The following is a 19,754-nucleotide window of genomic DNA, read 5'->3' as shown; positions in this document are numbered from 1 at the left end:
TTTATATATAATATATGTTTTGTATATTATATACAAATATATAAATATTTTATAATATTTAAATTATATTTATATTATATATAAATTATATATAAGTTACATAAATATACAATTGTATAATAAATATACATATTTATATACATATGTATATTTATTATACAATTGTATATTTATGTAACTTATATATAATTTATATATGTAAACTTATATATATATGTATTGAATAAACCACATTTATCCAAAGTCTGCTTTCAGACTTTGGTGATTCAGAAAAATGTGACCTCATTGTAATGTTAACTTCAGGCATTATTACAGTGAGTTGCATGCTAATATGCAGGAAGGGAGAGATTTGTTAGTTATAGAGGAGATTTTTGGTGCTGATGGGACAGCTTTTTTTTTTTTTTTTTTTTTTGGTCTGGGATAATTTTAGGGAGTGGTCGTTAGCACTCCCTAAAATTCCCTAAATTACTGCTTAGTTTTCTTAGACTCTATAAAGCCAGGAAGACCTGGAAAGTTGTCCTGTTGGATTTTGTGAGGAATTACTGTGGGAACTGGAAAATAAAGAGCAGAGTTTTTTTTAGACCAGCAGGGATCAATTGAATTTGAGCAGTTTGGGTCTGAGAAAGCTAGAGTGGAGCAAACTGAGAGCAGCATCCCATATTATCCTGGAGGGTGTGTGCAGTAGTCAGGGGGGCTCTGCATCAGAGTCCCCATGTTCATGAGCAGGACTAGGGCTGGGAAGGGTCTGAGCCTCCTCGGGGCTTTCTCCTAATTGGACTGGGAGGGAGTCGGCTGTTGCTCCAGAGCTTTCCTGCAAGCGCTGTCTAACAAGACCTGCGTCTCTTGAGCTGTTGTTTTGCTGGAAGCTATTCTCATCTCGATATTTCCAGAATCAAAACTACCCTGAAAAGAAGGTACTTCTTTTTCTCATCAGTAGGCTGACATGTCTGATAATCTGCACTGATAAGCCTCCCATATTTAAAGCCATTTAAATATGCTCTGAAGAAAGTCAGGTTACGTTAAAAGTGCCAAAGTGGCAATTTAGGAAAAGGACCTGTTAATGTAACCTTTGATCTTGTTTATGAGTTTAGGTGAATATCTTGCCCCTGGAAGATGTGGGTGGTGGTAGCCTGCTTTGGGCATCTCCCCTGTGGCATAATAGCGCCCATTAGCATTTAGTAGGTCCTTAGTGCATCTTGAATGAGTGCATTTTCTCCCTCATATTAGTGTGATCTAGGATTGGGAGAGAATTAAGCGTACAGGTTTTTTTCTAGGTCGTTCTGTGCCAACTGTTTTAAAAGGAGAAAAAGACCATTTTGTCTGTGTTTTGAAACTCATCTGCATTAATTGAGCCATATCTTACTGTCCTAGTCTAGGAACAAAAGAAAAAATTTTTTTTTATAAAAACCCACATTTGTTGCATTAAATCAATTATATACTCTGAATCTATACTGTACTGGTTCATTTTTCTTAAGGAATCCTTTATGAAATGACTTTTTTAAAAAAACCCCATCTGCTTACTACCATCTTGTTCTAATCTTTTTTTTTTTTTTTTTTTTAATAAATTTTCTCCTTATGGACCTGTCTCATTGGAGATTAATGAGATTAATGCTCAGTTTCTGTACCAAAACTACATGGATCATGCCAAAAGAAAAAAACCAAAAAAAAAAACCCAACCAGACGTAAATACCCCTCTTTTTCCAAGAGCTGCTGTATTGTGGACCATTTTGTGCCCAGCTGGCCTTTTCTATGTCACCTCTTATTACTCTAGCTTACTGCCCCAGTAGTGGACAGGTACAGAGGGAGTGTGTGGGGTGGCCTTTCTACTCGACATGACAAAATAGGCTATCAAAAACTGTGTTTTAGTAATTCACAGAGAGACAGGCTCTCTGTTTTCCTATTATACTTGGACGGGAGAGCCTTTTACCTTGTGAAATGAAATTGTAACTACAGTGGAAAAACCTATCACCCATGCCCAGAGTCGGCCTGTGAAGAAATGCTGGATGGGCGGCAGACCACGCTGCATTTTCTCATCCAAATTGAGAGTCTGCCCGCCTGTCTTTAGTTCGGGTTTTCATTCCACTTTCAGGTCTTCAGATGACCTCTGTCTTCCGGGTCATACTCCATTACCCGGGAGGTGATGATTACAATTACGGACTCATTACTGCCTTGCTGAAATGTTCTTTGGTGAAAGTTAGGAATTTACGTAAAATCAGTTAGTGGTGGAATTGATGAGATGTTTACCAGACCTGGTAGCTGGTAACTGGTTTTGTGTTTGACTTCTCAGCTGAGGCAGGAGAGTAGGCAGGGAAATAACTACTGGAACATTTTTAGAAACGACTTTTCTTGATAAAAGTTAGACATTTATCCTGTCCTATATAAAACCACCACCATTGTCAATTTTTTTTTTTTTTTCCTTCTTAAGAAAAGTTCTTAGGCTTAACGTGACACATTTGTGAGCATGGTATTAAGACTAATCAAAGAAAAATATGATACCTGGCCCATAAGACCTTAGAGGCTGAAAAAGGACTTGATCAATCTGAATGTCTGTGGCACAGCCGAAATATAAAATTAGATCTTCCAACCCATTGTGACCCAGAAAGGGAGACCATGCTGTTGTTAGCTTACGTTTTAGATTTTCGAGGCTTTGGGGAAGAGTGACGGCAACAGTGAGGGCTTTGGCCATTCTGTGGGAAGACTTGACTAACCGTCTTTCTTATAAAATGCTTTCATATTTTCTTAGTACTTTGATTTCCTTGGCCTTCGATGTACACGCCCTAATTTGTTCCTTCTAGCTACTCAGAGAGATGGGCTGGGCAGAGACCATTTGCCACCATTTGACAGGCGAGGAAACTAAGCTGTAAGGAAATAAAGGGGTTTGAACGAGATTACATGGCTGGTGATAATTTGGGGGTAATTCAGTTCACTGAAGATGTGAACCAAAGATGAATATGACATGACCCCGTCCTCGTGTTTGCTCTGACTCTTCATCATTGTTCTTTTCACGTGTCCCCCACCTGTCTCTTGAGGCTCCTGTTTAATTAACAGTCATCGCATACTAGTTAATAATTACTTAGTTATGCATGGTGTTATTCAAGGGATATAATGATAGTACTTACTACATGCCTGATTTATATTCTTTATTTTGTTGTTGTTGTTGTTGTTGTTTTGCCCGATTCATATTCCTGTCCTATAGGTGTCTGACTCTAACATTGGGTGGATGGATGGATGGATGAGTAGATAGGCAGATAGATCAAATGTCATGCATATTAAATAAGCATGTGAATAGATAATACAATTTTTACATCGCATATGTAAGAACTTTTCAAGAGAATATATTTGGGAGTTTCTTAGATGAGGAGGATGAGCAGGGAGTTTTCAGCATCTTATTTTTTTTCCTGAGACTTTTAATAATTTTTGTTGGAGATACATGACAGTGTCATTACAGTAGGATCAATAGCTAGAATTTACCAGAACTTAGCCCCGTTTAAACCTGGCATGTGTTCCCCTGTGCCGTGTTATGAAGTGTGGTGGCAAAAGCATCATTTTTGGAATCAGATGAACCTAACCTTCTCCCTTACCGTTGCAGTGACCTTTAGCTAAGTTCCTTAACCACTTTGAGCTTTAGCTTTCTTGTCTGTAAAACGGGGATATCACGCTTATAATGCTGTTGTGAGGATTCGGTAGCCCAGCGCTTAGCATAATGATGACTCTCAGACACGGTGGCAGTGACGGTGGTGGCTACCGCAGTCTTTACCACTAATTCCTCCTAGTCGGGGGTAGCCCCGGGGTTTCTAGGGTTAATTTGGTAGCCAGGTTTTGCTTTTTAAAATTACTGCAGACAACTTCCGTATTTTGGTTTACTGTATGTCAAGTTTGATAACGCGGTCTTCTGCGTCAACCGCATTCTGGTTACTTTGTTGATGAAGACGAGACACATCAAGGAGTTCTGTCCAAAGACCTTTAAGCTCTGACGCATAGTAAGTTTCATAGCACTCTGGTGTTTGGGGTGAATATCACTTTAAAGAGTGGAGGAAGAAGACGACACAGCTTAATTACTTACGTGTGATGGTCGCCTGGTCCGTTATACATGAGTAAGACAAACCTTCCAATAGCTTTTCTTTCCGCAAAAGATGTTCATAAAATGCCTGGAACTTCAGTGGGCGGCCAGCAAGTGTTATCCTTCTTGTTACCGTGTCCTGTATCTTTCCTTTTATTTTTTTCTTACCAGTTCTAGTGAAACTGCCCTGATGCTGACCTTGTCTCGCCCTGGACTGTTGTGTGTGGTATCTTCTCCTCCAGACCTGGCTCCCCGCCCAACCCTCACCCTCCAGCTCTCTGCTCATCCTGCTTTCCATTTGCCCATCCCCGCACCCGGCACTCAGTGCTTTAGTGCACTGCACCCTGCACGCGGCTATTAGGTTATTTTTCCAAAATATTATTTGCGTATAATTCTAGCTCTGACTTTCTCTTTCCTCTCCCCTCTCTTCTGTCCTCCCCTCCCTTCCCTGATGCTCTTTCTTGTCCTCTTCATGTGCCTTTGTATATTCCAGTCTCTTGGCTTTTACTTCTGTGGCTCTGCTTTCTGGCCCCTCTGCCCTCATCGTTTTTAGTTACTGTTTTCTGACCAGTCTTCTTCTAGCAGATCATTCCTGATTTCCGAGTTGATGGCCCCCTTTTCAGGACGTCTGTATTTTATTTGTTACACCTTGGCAGTTGCCTGTGGTGTATAATTTTCTAAATGTCTCTGATTATTGAACTTCCTCTTTTTGTAGAGGGGGGAACTGAGGCCAAGAATGAAAAACAGATTTGCCTTTGTCACCATCACAGTGCTTTCTTCACCGCAGAAACGTAGGTCGTCTGTGTGTATGTGTGAGAGAGTTTCCAGGGTGAGAGAAGGGAAACTTAGTTTATTTAGTTCTGCCTTCCAGTTTCCAAACATAACTCCTTTTTTTCCCTCTTTCATGTTTCTTTCTTTCATACATATTTTCCTCGTATTTTCGCCTTCGCTTTGTTTAATTCTCATCGTTCTTCCTTTTGTGTCCATAGCAGCTCGGTGTTTGAGGGGAGGGAGCCCCAAGTGGGGATGTGTAGTGCAGTCCAGCGTAAAACCTTCCGTCTACATCTTGAAACTGATTTTGCCATGCCCTGCTCTCTGCGGACCTCTCGGTAAACACCAGCCATCTCCTCTCAGAAATCATTACCGCCTTTGAAGGTGAACTGTACGGGTTAGTTCAGATTATACTGAGTTCCAAGAATGTAAATTCTGTGATAGGGTGAAGGGTGTTGGCCTCTTTCTCCCTGGAAAAGCAACCTCCTGAGCAATCTATTTGAAAGTTTGAAATTTGGGAAAACGAACTTATGGAATACGTGACCAGGAAGGCAGCAGAAGGAAGAAGACTGAGCCGGTTAACAACATTTACTGAACACCCACTGTGAGTAGAACCTTGTTGAAGAGATGTTAATAAAACCACAGTGTATTAAGGGTGAATGGTAATAAAATGATTGACAAGGAAACAGAAGGGAAGCACAGATTTTAATAAACTGTCAGTAGGGTTTCAGTATGTACGTGATTCCCTTAACGCTATTCACATGTGTCCATAGCTGTGGTTGATTTGCTTCAGGAATTAACAGATATAGACACCCTCCACGAGAGTGAAGAGGGAGCGGAAGTACTCATCGATGCTCTGGTAAGTTGCACATCCGGCTGGGGTTCTGCAGGCGTGTGTAAGGTGTTGCCGTCATCACCATGGTCTCCGTGGTGGCAGCCGGGTGGGTGGGAGCTCTGTGGGAAGGCTGCACTGCCGGAGGAGAGTCCGACATTGGCAGTGCAGCTTGTGGGGTACTTTGTTCTTTGGAACTGCGTGGAGGGGGTTGCTAGGGGTTGTAGAGGCCTAGCGTTTGTTAAGTATCTGCTGTAGGCAGGCCTTTTCTCATTATTTTCGCTTTACGTGATCCTCACCGTACCCTCTCAGATGGGTATTAACAGCCACTATTCCCATTTCCAGCTGTGACACCGAGGCTTAGAGAGGCGAAACGACTTGCCCGTGGCCACACAGCTGGGATTGGAACCTGTGTTCTCTTTGACTCCGTGTTTCTGTTCTTCTACCCCTAACTGTGGTGCTACTGACCTTTTCACAAAGAGTTTTCCCAGATATTTCTTCTCTCCAAGCGCCAGCGAGGACAGATACCATTATGATTTTACAGACAGGGAACCAGAGAATGTTGAAAGCAAGAACAAACCTTCCAACTCATCCAGCCAGAGTTGGACGCCCGTAGAGGCAGGGCCGGTGGATTTCTGTGCACCTTTTTTGTGACGCCTGGGCAAGGCCTCGGAATCTTCCAGGCAGCAGCCAGTCGAAAGGAGTTTATTTGTGAGTTAAACCGATCTGTTCTCAGCACCTCACTTTACATGTGAGGTGACCCAGATGGAGAAGTGCAGCCCTCTCCTGAGTCACTTGGCCAGGCCCTGAACAGCCGAGACGGGAGCCTGCGTGTCCTGTCTTGCCACAGCAGCTTCTCCCTCACCAGTGATCACAGAGGCCTCCAAGACTAGGAAGGCGCCACAGCTGGCCAGTCCAGGAGGGAGCGAGTCCAACCGCTGACCCTGACACCTGCGGGGCTTCGTCCACCCGCCAAGCTCTCTGCTTCCTCAAGGCTCTGTTAGTTTTCCTTCCTCTCTGTTGTCTTCGGTTGTCTTGTTTTTTCTTTCTGCTAAGGATGCTAGTTAAGTACTGGTCTTGATGCAGTTTGCAGTTTATCAAAGATCGCTGCTGTCACTTGTGTTAGAAGCACCGGCGTGTTTGTTAAGCGTGTAGTCTGGCCCCATCCAAAACCCACTGAATCAGAATGGCTGGGACTGGGGCCCCAAATGATTCTGAGACCCCGTCGCTGCTCTGCCCACCCTCTCCTCACTTTTTCTCTCTCGGGGTCCTTGACACTAGAAATTTCCCATGTGCCATGCTTGTTGCTGGCATTTGGTGTGAACGAAGAGGTTGTGAACCCACTGGATATGAAGGACTGTCTCTTACAGAGAGTGAGGCTGGAGTCCAGCAGGGCTATTTGTGGCTGAGTATGATGAAAATTTCTAGTGCCATTTTTCTTTCAAGCTCCTTCCTAGAGCGAGCTGCCACTTTTGTACAATTCAGGACCTTTATTTTCCCTTTGAACCACTGTGCAGAAAGAAAAGGATGATGTTGGGTTGTCCTTTTGTTTTGAGGAGCGTCTGAAGGAAGGCTGTGGCACTTGCTCCTGCTCTGTGTCCCCACAGTGTCATTTGTGCGGTCTTACCTTCCAGAGGTTAATTACAGTGGCCCCGACTGAGGCTTCCTGCCTGGTCCCTGGGCTGATTTTAATTACCATCCTTTGCCTGTGTGAATAGGGGAGACGAGAGAGGAGCAGTGAGCCTGGCTGCTGCCTGTAAAAAGTACCCAGAAACAGCAATTCGCACAAAAGCCCCCTTTGTGTTTTCTGTGTTGCTAAGCCCACCAACAAAAGCTGGATCGTGCAGATTTTATTGTTTGTTTGGAAAGAAACAGTTCATCCTCAGTCTGGGGAGCCGTTAGGTAGCTGCTATAAAGGGTTTTCTGTTTGTTTAGTTTTTTTTTTTCTTTTTATTATAATCATTTTAAGATTTTGACTCTTCTAGCTTTATACTGGTGGGGCTGGTGTGAACCACAGTTGAACATTCCTAGGCTCTCATATGTTATTTGCTTGTCTGCAGCCAGTCAGAAGCCGTCGGTAAATAACAGAGCAGAACTGGTGGGTGGTCTTTCATTTATTCTTTTTGCCCTTGTGCTGCATCCAGGAAGAAGTTTGATAAGTATTCTCATTTTACAAGGGTTGAGTTGTCTTTGTAGTTTTAATTTGGGGCCAATATCAGAGGCCTGGAATTGCATGAACAGAGGCTAGAGGGCATGTAGCAGAATTTATTGTGGTGTGCAGTTTGCAGTTATTGCCTTGGTCTTTTTCCCAATTGGAAGTCCTAAGCAATAGACAAGCACATTTGTGGGGAGAGAGTGCTGCCTTGGCATTCTTGGGGATCTTTGGGGTTTAACATTTGGTTCACATCCACTGCTATTATTTGTGCAAAAGGTGAATATCTGTGCTTTATAATGCATTGATTTGGTAGCCTGGAAGATAGAATCTTTTCCGAGGAGTTCTAAATGTGAGGGTATATTGCTTTGATGGCAGTTCTCTGGCATCCCTCTCTAAAGAAGTCTTAGGACTTTGCTCACATGTGCCTTCAGCTTGGCAGGCCTTGCTTCTCCTGGGCTACCTGGAATGCTCCCAGTCATCCTTTAAAGCCGCTTAAAGCTTATCTCTTTTGAATTTTTTTAAGGCTCATCCCCCCCGGCAGAATTTGTGTTCTTTTAGCACTTTGTACATCCTAGCATTTGTCACATTGGCTTCCGGACATCTGTTTGTAGGTTTGTCTTTCCAGAGATGTGATTCCCATCAAGGGAGTGGCCAAAGTGGTAGGTCTGTCATTTACCAACTGTGTGTCCTTGGGGAAGTTACCTAATCTCTCTGCGTTTTGTTTCTTCTGTAAAATGGGGGTAACAGTAGTGCCTGTTGCATAGCACCGACTTGAGGAATAAATGCTATTTAATAAATCTTTAGAACAGTGTCCAACACTGAGTAAACACCCAATAAATGCTGGCCATTATCTTCATAAAGATATTATGCCTGGTGCGTACTAAGTTCCTAGTAAATGTCAAGCTAAAATGATCTGTGTCATCTGCCATGCAGCGAGATGTTTGTGAGTATTGGTTGAGTTCAACATTTTTTTCCCGTTTTGACAGATGTTCAAAAAACATTTTGAACAAATACTCAAAAAAACTTTTGAAGGGAATGGACCTAAATAAGACATGGAAGGATAGATGTTTAGTTTAAAAAAAAAAAAAAAAGATGAAATAAATAATGATCACGCAAAGCAAAATATTAACGGTTGTGAGAGGTGTCAGCTACTGTGGAAGTGAGGAGGAGGGAGCACTCACTTGTGAGGGGGAAGAATCCAGAAGGTCTGCAGAGCTGCAGGGCACTGTCTGTGGCGTCAAAGGGAGGCTTTCACAGGAGGATGTGTGCAGGTGTCCCAACCAGAGGAGGTGGAAATGTGGCTGGGCCATGATATTGGCCGTAATGGCTAGGAGCCACCGTTTGGTAGAAGGAGTTTCACAAAAGTGGCTTTGGCATGGAGTCAGGAATTGCCTTCCATACCCATTCTCGCACTCAACTAACCCTACTTAAACGTTGCACGTTGAAGTTCTGTAGTCGTTTGTCTTGGGCCGGTTGGCAGTGCATTTGTGCTGCTCAGGTGAGGCTGAGGTTGGTGGGTTTTCAGTTGCTCTAAAGGTATTTATTATGTAAGTTTCTGGATCCTATCACTTTTATCCCTCCCCATTTCTATTAATGAATGTCTTCACCTGCGTTTGTGTTTGTTCCCAAGCAAAATTCATTTGTTCATCTTTTCGCTGGATGTTTATCGAGTGCTTGGTATATTCTGGACTCTGGGAACGGGGTATATAGCAGTGAGCAAGACCGACAGAGTCTGCTTTTGTGGAGCTCAAATCCAGTGTAGGGAGAAGCAGTAAAGAAACCGGCAAGCCGGTAGTGATTCTCTGTTACATAAAGAATTAAAATAGAATGGTGTGATGTACGATGACTGGGAAGTCACGTTAGGTTAGATAGTCAGGGAAGGCCTCAGTGTGGGATGACAAGAGGAAAGCAGCCATTCAGAATGACCAAGGGCAAGGTGGGACAAGTGCAAAGGACCTAAGGCAGGAATGAGCTCGACAGATTCGAGGAGCAGAAAACTGGTCGAGCACAGCTGGGGCGAGAGGAGAGAGCGCAGTTAGGGCCAGATTTCCTCCGGGTTTTGTGGGCCTTGGTAGGGAGTCGGGGTGGAATTGGCAGTGTGAAGTGGAGTGACTGGAGGATCTCAAGCAAGGGAGTAGTAACATAGTCTGACCTAACATTTTAGGAAGACCACTCCTGGGACACTGAACCTGGAGGGAGCAAGAGCGGAAGCTAGAATATTACTGGATAGGTGGTAACGGGCATAAATTTTGTGTTCTGACCATATTACCATATGCAACCTCCAGACTTACTTCTTGATCAAGATTCAGTGGATGTGGGAGGTTTTTTCTTAGTTTTTTAAATATGACGTTTCCAGAACTCAGAGTAGATACAAAATCTTACTCCAAACTCTTAGGAAAGCTTATTGGCAGACTATCCAAGATAGAAAGAGAATCCTTCAGACCTTCTCATCTGCCCTTTATTTTTTTCTTTTGTCCTTTTCTCTTGTATCCATCTTCCCTGGTCAAGAGGAAAAGGATCTGATCATGTCCTTGGACTTTGTCAGAGTAGGACCCGTGGAATATTGTTCAGGAGACCTCCTAACGAGCAGAAGTAACCAGTGACTTACCAGAAGACGTCAGGCTGAAGACAGTCCTGATTTCCAAGGCCAGGGTTGCTCTGGCTGACACTTTCATCCCTGACCAGGATTTGTTTTTCGTTTCAGGGTTTAGTCACAGGTAAAATTGGCATGATGGTGGTAGACCCAAGGGGCTGGAAGGAGTAAGACAGAATGCTGATTTGTGCTTCTTAAGGTGATATCCAGAGCTATGCATAATATATGTATTTTTCCAAGGGTTTGCTGAGCTAAATGTATTTCGACTGCTTTGACCCTTCTACAATCAGGTAAAATTGCATTTAACCCGGCTCCACATAAAGTTTCATACTTTGCAAGCTTGAAAAGCCTGCCTGTTAGAAGTTAGATTTCTGTAGCAAAAAAGAAAAAAAGGAAAAAAAGATTTTCCTCCAGCCAAATACCCACTGTCCGGAACCATTCCGTTCTGGGACTTGAATGCGTTGCTTACTGCCACTGTCCCCCCACCATTTTCCAGACAGCAGAGATGGGAAACATGATGAAGAGTCAAGGAAAGGAGGAGAAATAAAGCAGATAAAGCAGCAATAAGCAATTGAAACGGGTGAAGCTGTTTGCAGAACCGACAAGAATGTGGTACCCAGTGGATTTGCAGTGTCTGCTGCTTTAGGATTGAGGGAGATTATAAGTCAATCAGGGTGATTTAGGGAAAAACAAACTGTGACATGGTTCATATTTCCCCCCCAGATGTTTTTCTGTTTCCTGTCACATACACTCCAATTGTCCAATTAATTAAGGAAAACCTTGCAGTGGATTTCTTTGGTGAAGCTTTTGCTGGCTGTGAGATTTGAGAGCAAGATTGCATATCTGCTTGGGATAAGAGGGGAAAACGGCTCATTCTGGTATTTACGGGCACCCTCACTCAATTCTGGCAGCAGTGTCTTCTCAGATCTGCAGCTAGTGTCTTTCGTTGTTCTTCACACCATCAAGGGACGAAAGGGGAGAAACTCTACTTCGTTTGCGATTCAGGTTCACAGATTACTCAATAATTTCAGCTTTTTCCCCCCTTGCCAGATGCTTCCTTTAAGCGTCACCGAGAAAGAGTAAAGAGGCCTTATTTCAAGATCTGTCCTTCTTGCCGTTGTTGCATCCTTGGGTCGCAGGGTGCCCTATTCACAAGTGCTCAGGGAAGTGTCAGTCTCTCTCCTTTCTTTTCCCCTCCCCAAAGCGACAGGGTGTGGTGGGGAAAAAAGAGAGGCATAGAGTCAGTCACTTCTGCCACAAGCTTTGTGACTTTGGTTAGGCTGGCTGGTTAACCTCTCTGGACGTTTGTTTGCTCACCTGTGAAAGCTATGAGGATTACCTGAGAGTAAATGGAGCAAGTTATAGAAAAACCTGATTGCAGTACACAGAGGGAGTGTTTTGTCAGTTTATGTGAATTTAGCAAAATGACGGAGTGTCTGCCTATTACGGCATTGCTCTCCACTTGGAAGAGTAGACCGAGATGAGTCAGGGTTGAGTGGCTGCCTTCGAAGAACCGGAGTTTTTCTTGGTTTTTCTTGATATTCAATCAAATAGTGAATGATCAGATATCAGAAGGGGTAAAGAGCTAGATTCAGACTCTCTACTGTAGGGGCGCCTGGGTGGCTCAGTCAGTTAAGCGTCCGACTTCAGCTCAGGTCATGATCTCGAGGTTCGTGAGCTTGAGTCCCCCCCTCCCGTCGGGGTCTGTGCTGACAGCTCAGAGCCTGGAGCCTGCTTCGGATTCTGTGTCTGCCTCTCTCTCTCTCTGCCCCTCCCCTGCTTGCTGTCTCTCTCTCTCTCTCTCAAAAATAGATAAACGTTAAAAAACAACAATAACAACAACTCTCTACTTAATTTTTGATCCAGACCCAGGGTAAGACATGCCACATAGTTTTATTTAATCTTTATAACTTATTCCCATTTCCTAAGTGAGGAAACTGAGGCAGTGAGAGAGAGGATATGCCACGGGTATACAGCAGGTTTTATCTTCCTGTACATGTACAGGCTTACTTACTGACTACTGATTAGAAATTTACTACCGGATGAATTCTCACTTCTTGATTACGAGGAGTTTCCTTAGTTACTTTCCTTGGTGTGCATCAGGGTTGCCCAAGGACCGTCTCCCTAAGAGTACAGATTGTGCAGGGAGTAGCATGAAGTAGTGTCAGCATTATTTCACCAAAGAAGGAAGCTTGGTCTTTGCTTTTCCTTTGCCACTGCTCAGTAGCTGTTTGGTCTTGGCTAAGTTGATAATCTCTCTGAATAGCAGCTCTGTGATGTGGCTACTGAAAGTTTCCTATAAGGTTGTGTGAAACAAATGAGAAATTTAATTGCTGTCTTATGCCCTAAATGTAATAAAATGTGAGACATTTTATTATGTTAATACTCTTCTCAAGAAGGAATTAGAAATTCATCAGAAGGAATAGTTTCATTAGAGCTTAGCATAGAACATTAGGAATGTTTTGAGTTCAACCGTAAATTGAGGTCAGTGTAAATTATGGCAAGTAAACCTCCCAGTTAAACACCTCTTGGTGCTGTGGTCTAGAAACAGACTTTTGACTTGAACAAACTACGGACCTGACTTAAGAAGGGACTTTTGCCAGGTGTTTGTTTAAATACCACAGAGAGGTAGAAAGAGGACCGGACTTGATTTCGGAAGGCCTAGGTTCAGGTGCTGGCGCTGCCACTCACCAACTTTATAACCTTGAATTCTACTTTGTCTCCTTAAGCTTTGATTTACTCGTCCTAAGTTCAGGATAATGGTGCCTGCCCTTTCTTTGCCTGGGGGTCATTTCAAGACTCAGAGGGATAATGGGACAGGAGAGCACACTGTAAACCATAGGTGGCCGATTAGTTCTTTCGTTCATGCGGGTGAGAAGTGAGGATGGGAATGGGAACATTTGGGGAACTGTTTTGTGACATGTATCCCTCTCTCCTCTTGCTTCCTTGTTGCTGAAGGTGGATGGGCAGGTGGTAGCGCTGCTTGTGCAGAATCTGGAGCGCCTGGATGAGTCTGTGAAAGAAGAGGCAGACGGTGTCCACAACACTCTAGGTGAGGGGCAGGTGACCGCTGATCCTGAGACGCTGTTTGTTCTGGGGCTTGGTGCTCATTTCCCTTCTTCCTTCATAATCGAGTCAACAGCAGGTGTTTTCTTTCCTTCTGCTCCCAGACTGCCTTTCCAGAAATGAAGACCCTTGTGTAAATTTCATATAACTGCAGCTCTGGTTTGGCTTGCAGGTAATAAAAGCAGAAATCCACTAAGTAGATAACCTTCCTGGACAAAAACTGGCTCCTTTTAGCAGCGCTTTGCTTTTTTATTTTTATTTTTTTAGCTTTAGAACATGTATTTTACCATTTTTAAGCCCTGTATGTTGGTTTTTCTTCCTACTTTCCTTCAGTGAGACTACAAACTTTGGAACTATCTTTATAAGACAGTTTATTTGAAAAAGAGTTAAGTGTTTGTCTTTTTATGTGTAGCTTACCACGTAAACTGATTGAAATACTGCTGTTAACTTGCATGCACCTTCATCAGTGTTAGTTTAAGTGGACTCTTCTGCAGTATTTCCCTTCCTCCTCCTCGAATCTCCCAGCTCTTTCTCCCTGTAAAGTTGTTGGACCATTAGCCTATTTAAAATTGTGCTTTTGCAGGATGCCTGGGTGGCTCAGTGGGTTAAGCGTCCAACTTTGGCTCAGGTCATGATTTCACGGCTTGTGAGTTCGAGCCCTGCACCGGGCTCTGTGCTGACAGCTCAGAGCCTGGAGCCTGCTTCAGATTCTGTCTCCCTCTCTCTCTGCCCCTGTCCTGCTGGTTCTTTCTCTCTCTCAAATATAAATAAACATTAAAAAAATTTTTTTTGATGTTAAATAAAATTGTGCTTTTGGGTAGTCCTCCTTATCACTAGTCATATCTTATTAAAAAATAAAAAACAAAACAATGGTGACATATCTTTAAGCAGAGCTTGAGAAATAAATGAGGCCCAGCTGAAGCAGAAATTTTGATGAGGTCAGATTTTTCTCTCAGCTCTTTTTGTCTTCCACAGATTTCTCTCGTAGTTTTATATTCTCTTCTGTGACCATTATCATAAAGAAGAGGGGAGGCATAGCACCTAGGGAGTAAGAGAAGAGAGAACACAATAATCTATAACTTGGGGGTTGGCTTTAGTCTAGAGCTAGAATTTGGCATTGCCATCTGTTAGCCTAGTACTGGATTTTGCTGAATAGTTTATCAGAAGTTTTAACTGACTGTTAACAAAAAAGGGGCCTGGTATAATGGAAAAAGCACCAGGCTGGCAGTCTGTAGAGATCTGTGTAGTTTCAGCTTCGTCACCCACCAGCAGCCCAGGAGATTTATCCCTCTCTCATTTATTGAGCACCTGCTGTCTGTGGGGCACTGTGCTAGGCACTGGGGTAGATTAAAGAGGAATTTGGCATGGTCCTACTCCTGAAGAAGCAGACTGATGGGAAAGCCTTGAACAAAAAGGAAAGGCAATACAGGGTGAGAAATGGTATAATAGGAGTCAGTGCAGAGCAGTATGGAAGTAGAGGAGGGTTTGCAAAGGTAGCTGATTGGAGCTAAATATGAAGACGGGTGCATTTTGACTGAGAAATGAGAGAAGGGCCTTTGAGTGGGAGAGAGTCACTTGCAAAGCCATGAAAGGGCTTGGGCTTTGGAGAAAGAGTAGAAATGGACTGTGGCAGTAGTGGGAGAGGACACGGAGGCAGGGGTTTGCCCAGATCATGGAAGACCTTGTAAACCAAGGCAAGATGATTGGATTTTACTCTGGTGGGCAGCAGGAAGCCATCTAAAGCGCAAGCAGAGGAATGAGGTAAGGGCATAGAAGATTAATATGAAGGAGTTGGCTTTCCTAGAAAGTAACCTAGGGTATTGCGGTGATCCTCGTCTCTCAGGGATCTTGTTGCGACTCTGCTTCCGTGACTTTGTATTCCATTCCCTGAGGGGGTGGCCCACTGAGTCTTTAACTTGCCACAGGTGAGGCTGACAGGGGCAGAGGAGTGAGGAAGAATGTAAGAGGCATAGTGATTTCTTCAGCCCTTTCTCCTTCAAAACTCAGACCTGATGTGTTCTGGGCATTGGGTTAGAGAACCTGGAACTAACTCTGTCTCCTTTATAATAGTAACATAACCTGGGTTATGGAGCAGAAGGGGCCCTGAAGGAAGTGAAAGCATTGGATGTGTTAGAATGGAACTATAGGGGATTTTTTTTTTTTTTAAGTGTCCTTTTTTAGTATCGTAGTCATGTAATAACTTTATTTTCCTTTGGCCTCCTAAGTTTTAATTTTTCTATTAGGCAGCAATTTGGCTGTTGTAAAAGATAGCAGGACCAATTATATTTGCTTCCGCGTACCTGACAGTTAACTCTGCCAGCATGGCCTTTTCCCTCTATGCATATTATTGTGTTCAATTAAGATCATGCTTGCTTCCCTTGTAATGTCCAGAGAAAGAGGACTGAAAATGAATGACTCTGGAAAGGCAGAGATTCTGAATTCACCATCCCTGGATTTTTTTCTAAGGCTTCTTACCTAGTCCCCTGTCCCTTCAGTTACGGTCTCCGGGACACCAGCACAGTGAGGACTGAGAAGGCCTTCCTAGGCAGATACACACCTTTCTCTGTGTCCTGCTCTGGTGTTGTTCCCTATTAGCACAGAACATCTATCGCTTATTTCTTTCTGTGAATTTCATCATTTTTAGTTACACGTTTTACTTGCAACATAACCTAAAAAAAAAAAAAAAAAAAAAGCAAACCCATAGCATCTCCCTGGTTAATCTAGAAGTGACAACACGGGCATCTGGCTGGGAGGCATACAGGAAGTGGGAAGAGGAATATGGTGCCTGTCGTGGGAAGGGCGGCAAGCTTGTTGCAGACGGAAACGTCATTGCCCTCCCTGATGACTGCTGTCCGTCTCCCTGCAGCTATTGTGGAAAACATGGCAGAGTTCCGGCCTGAGATGTGTACGGAGGCCGCCCAGCAGGGTCTTCTGCAGTGGCTGTTGAAGAGGCTGAAGGTAAGTTTGGCCTTGTGGGACTGCAGCTCCAGAACCTCTCTTCGCTCTGGGCGTGGCTCAGGCCAGGTCACTGGCACAGATTTTTATCCCTTTGCTGTGTGATCTCCTTTGGGAATCTTTTGGGATCCCTCGCCCCTTTCTTTGCTTCTCCTCTTTTTGTTTCAAGAGAAAAGCCTTTAAAGGTAGCCTTTTAATACCTCTGAAAATATTACAAACATTTTTTTTAATGTTTATTTACTTTTGAGACAGAGAGAGACAGAGTGTGAACGGGGGAGGGGCAGAGAGCGAGGGAGACACAGAATCCGAGGCAGGCTCCAGGCTCTGAGCCGTCAGCACAGAGCCGGACGCGGGGCTCGAACTCACGGACCGCGAGATCGTGACCCGAGCCGAAGTCAGACACTCAACCGACTGAGCCACCCAGGCGCCCCAATAAACATTTTATAAATACAAATAAATTCACTGGTACAGAAAGCATAAAACTGGAGGTAAAATCTCCCTTCAGCAGATTCCTTCTGGTTCCACTTCCCAGAGGCAGCCACTGTTAACAATATTCTCTCTCTCCTGTACACACATTTTGTGTGTATAGGAGTGTGTGGGTGTGTTTCACAAACAGAATTTTACAATATTTTATTTTGCAGGTTGGTTTTTTTTCACTGAACTAATAGCTGCCTAGTATTCTGTTTTATGCATATACCAAAATTAGTTTAATCATTCCCCTTTTTATGACAGTTTTTCACTGTTGTATAACAATTTTTCACTGTCACAAGCAGTGCTGCAGTGAATATTCTCATATACACAGACACATTTTTTTCTTGCACACTTATGTTAGTTTATCTGTAGGATCAATTCCTAGAAGTTGAATTGATAGATCGAAGGATATGTTCACTAACACATCTGGTGGGCATTGCAAAGTTGTCCTGCATAAAGGCTGCCTCACTGACTTGAGAGTGTCTGTTTCCCTTAGCAACATTGGGTACTATCAAACTTAAAATGTTACTCATCTGCTACATGAAAACTGGTATTTTATTTTATTTTGGAGTTTTAAAATCACGGCAAGAATATTGGCTTCCACTTGTTTATTAGCCATTTATATTCATTTCTTTCAGCTTACTATTTAAATTTTTTTTTTTAATGTTTTATTTAGTTTTGAGAGAGAGAGAGAGAGCGTGCAAGCTGGGGAGGGGCACAGAGAGGGAGATACAGAATCCGAAGCAGGCTCCAGGCTCTGAGCTGTCCACACAGAGCCCGACTCGGGGCTCGAACTCAGGAACCGTGAGATCATGACCCGAGCCGAAATCAGACACTCAACTGAGTGAGCCACCCAGGGGCCCCATCTGTCAGCTTACTATTTATATCCTTTGTTCGTGTTTATATTTCTGTTGAATTTCTTACTCTTTCCTTATGAGCATAGTCCTTTTGACTATCTTTTTAACAATTAGTGGTGTCCCATGGAGTAAATGAGCAACAAGAGGGGCAAGGTCTTCTCTGAAAAGAGTAGTTTTAACCAAAGGTGTGATAAGAGGCAGTTTGGGACTGCTTATATGGTCCTCGGGCAGGCAAGGATTCCCAGTTTCTCTGAGAAGGAGGCATTCGTTCATAGACAGAATGATTCTCTAATATTCAGAGTGTGCTTTGCTGTGCTTTAGAGTGTCACAGAGATCCAGAAAGTCTGAGGTACATCACGTCAGATTTACTCCCCGCTGTCTTGTCGGGGCTCAGGAAGAATGTTCCGCTTACGATAGCGTATGCCCCATGATTACCCCTCTTTCTGACCATCTAAGTCTTCCCCAGTCCTACTTATTTAACCATCTGTTCCCATGGAAATCTATAACATGGACTTCTGTAACATGACCTGAGGGTATTCAGCTAGCCCAGATCCTACCGTCAGTGGGTCTGGGCACGTTTGCCTGGCAGAGTATAAACTCAGTATGCGGTTCAGTAGATTGCAACTCCCTCCACACACACGCATGTACGTGTACACGCACCCGTGCACACCGACACACCCTTACCTTCCTTTCAGGAAAAAAAAATCAGGTCTGGTTAGTTCATGCATTGTCATCTTTTAACTTCCTTTTGACTTTTTCTCATGAGCCTGAATGCCTTCCGAGTTTAGGACTGGACTTACTTCCCCATCTTTCCTCAACATTCAACACATTTTTATTCTCCAAAGCCTTAATACATCTTGGGAGTGAGGAGTGGAGGGGAGGAACAGAGTCGAGGAGATGGGGTAGATGGCAAGGACTGGAGTTGTTGGTAGGGTGGCCGTAGGTGAGAGCGCCAAACTTTTGGATTACAGAATAATCCAATAGCTTTTGTCTCCGAGGTCAAGACTAGTTTTTTTTCAGTTCCTTGAGACTTGGTACTGCTTCAGGGATCCTTCCTTAAACCAGAGTGTCAGGCCTCCTCTGCCCTTCGAAAAGCGTTGAAACTTGCCAGTCTTTTTTTGAATTGGTAACAGGAAGGAGAATTGAGACCTTTGGGGGTTTGGCTTGGATTCCATTTTCCTTATGAGAGTAATAGAGAGTCCCATTTGATAGTCTAGTAAGCTATTGACTGTTTCCTTTTAGGCATAGTGTTTTTGTAATCCTCGGGGCATAAATAGCCATGTTGCTGTCTCTAAAACAGTTTTTCAAGGTTTCAGGGTATCTAAACATTAAAATGCTATTTGGTTATTTTATTAGTAAGCAAGTGCCCTTAGAAAAATTCTGTGTTTCCCAGAACATTAATAAGAGAGAATCTTGCTTAAGGGTGAGGCCAGCAAGAAGGCATATTTTTATAAAAACAATGCCTTGCTCTTTTTCCTCATAATCTGGGAGAGTGCTTGTTAAAATTTTCACCATCGTAAACATATTGAATCTGAATGCCGGACCTAGAGCCTGATTTTCACCAGTGGAACTCTAAAAAATTAGACATTTCTAGACTCATTGTCTCAGTCTTTGTCTTCTCTGTCTCTGTTTGAGGGAAGTTCCACCTGTGATTCTAATGGACAACCCTCACTAATACCCTCTGCTCTCTGGAGATGTGAACATTTTCATTACCTTTTTTTATTCTGCACTACTCCTGGACTGATTTAAAACTCCATTTTCAGTGTGCTATTCCCTATCAAGAATCTCCCTCTACACAGTCCTGATGCCCTTTACATCAGATCGCACCTTCTCTACCTACTTACAAAGGCCCCTTACAGCCCCTGGTTGGCTCAGTCTGTTAAGCGTCCAACTTTTGATTTCAGCTCAGGTCATGATCTCGCAGTTCGTGAGTTTGAGCCCTGCATCAGGCTCTCCACTGTCAGTGCGTGGGATTCTCTGTCTCCCTCTCTCTC

At 43.4% G+C, this 19,754-nt stretch overlaps 1 protein-coding gene across 2 annotated transcripts in view; it reads left to right on the top strand.

Moving 5' to 3' along the window:
• Positions 1-19,754, top strand: part of CTNNBL1 (catenin beta like 1) — a 160,494-nt gene that overhangs the window by 47,929 nt on the left and 92,811 nt on the right. For both annotated transcript variants that reach the window (XM_053890266.1, XM_053890265.1), the window contains exons 5-7: positions 5,595-5,690; positions 13,370-13,463; positions 16,344-16,435. In XM_053890266.1, the coding sequence (XP_053746241.1) occupies positions 5,595-5,690; positions 13,370-13,463; positions 16,344-16,435 (282 nt within the window). The remainder of the gene's footprint in view (positions 1-5,594; positions 5,691-13,369; positions 13,464-16,343; positions 16,436-19,754) is intronic.

This window comes from Panthera pardus, unplaced genomic scaffold, assembly GCF_024362965.1.
Source record: "Panthera pardus isolate Hobbes unplaced genomic scaffold, ASM2436296v1 HiC_scaffold_25, whole genome shotgun sequence".
NCBI lineage: Eukaryota > Metazoa > Chordata > Mammalia > Carnivora > Felidae > Panthera > Panthera pardus.
This window is presented reverse-complemented; position numbering and strand designations above follow the sequence as displayed.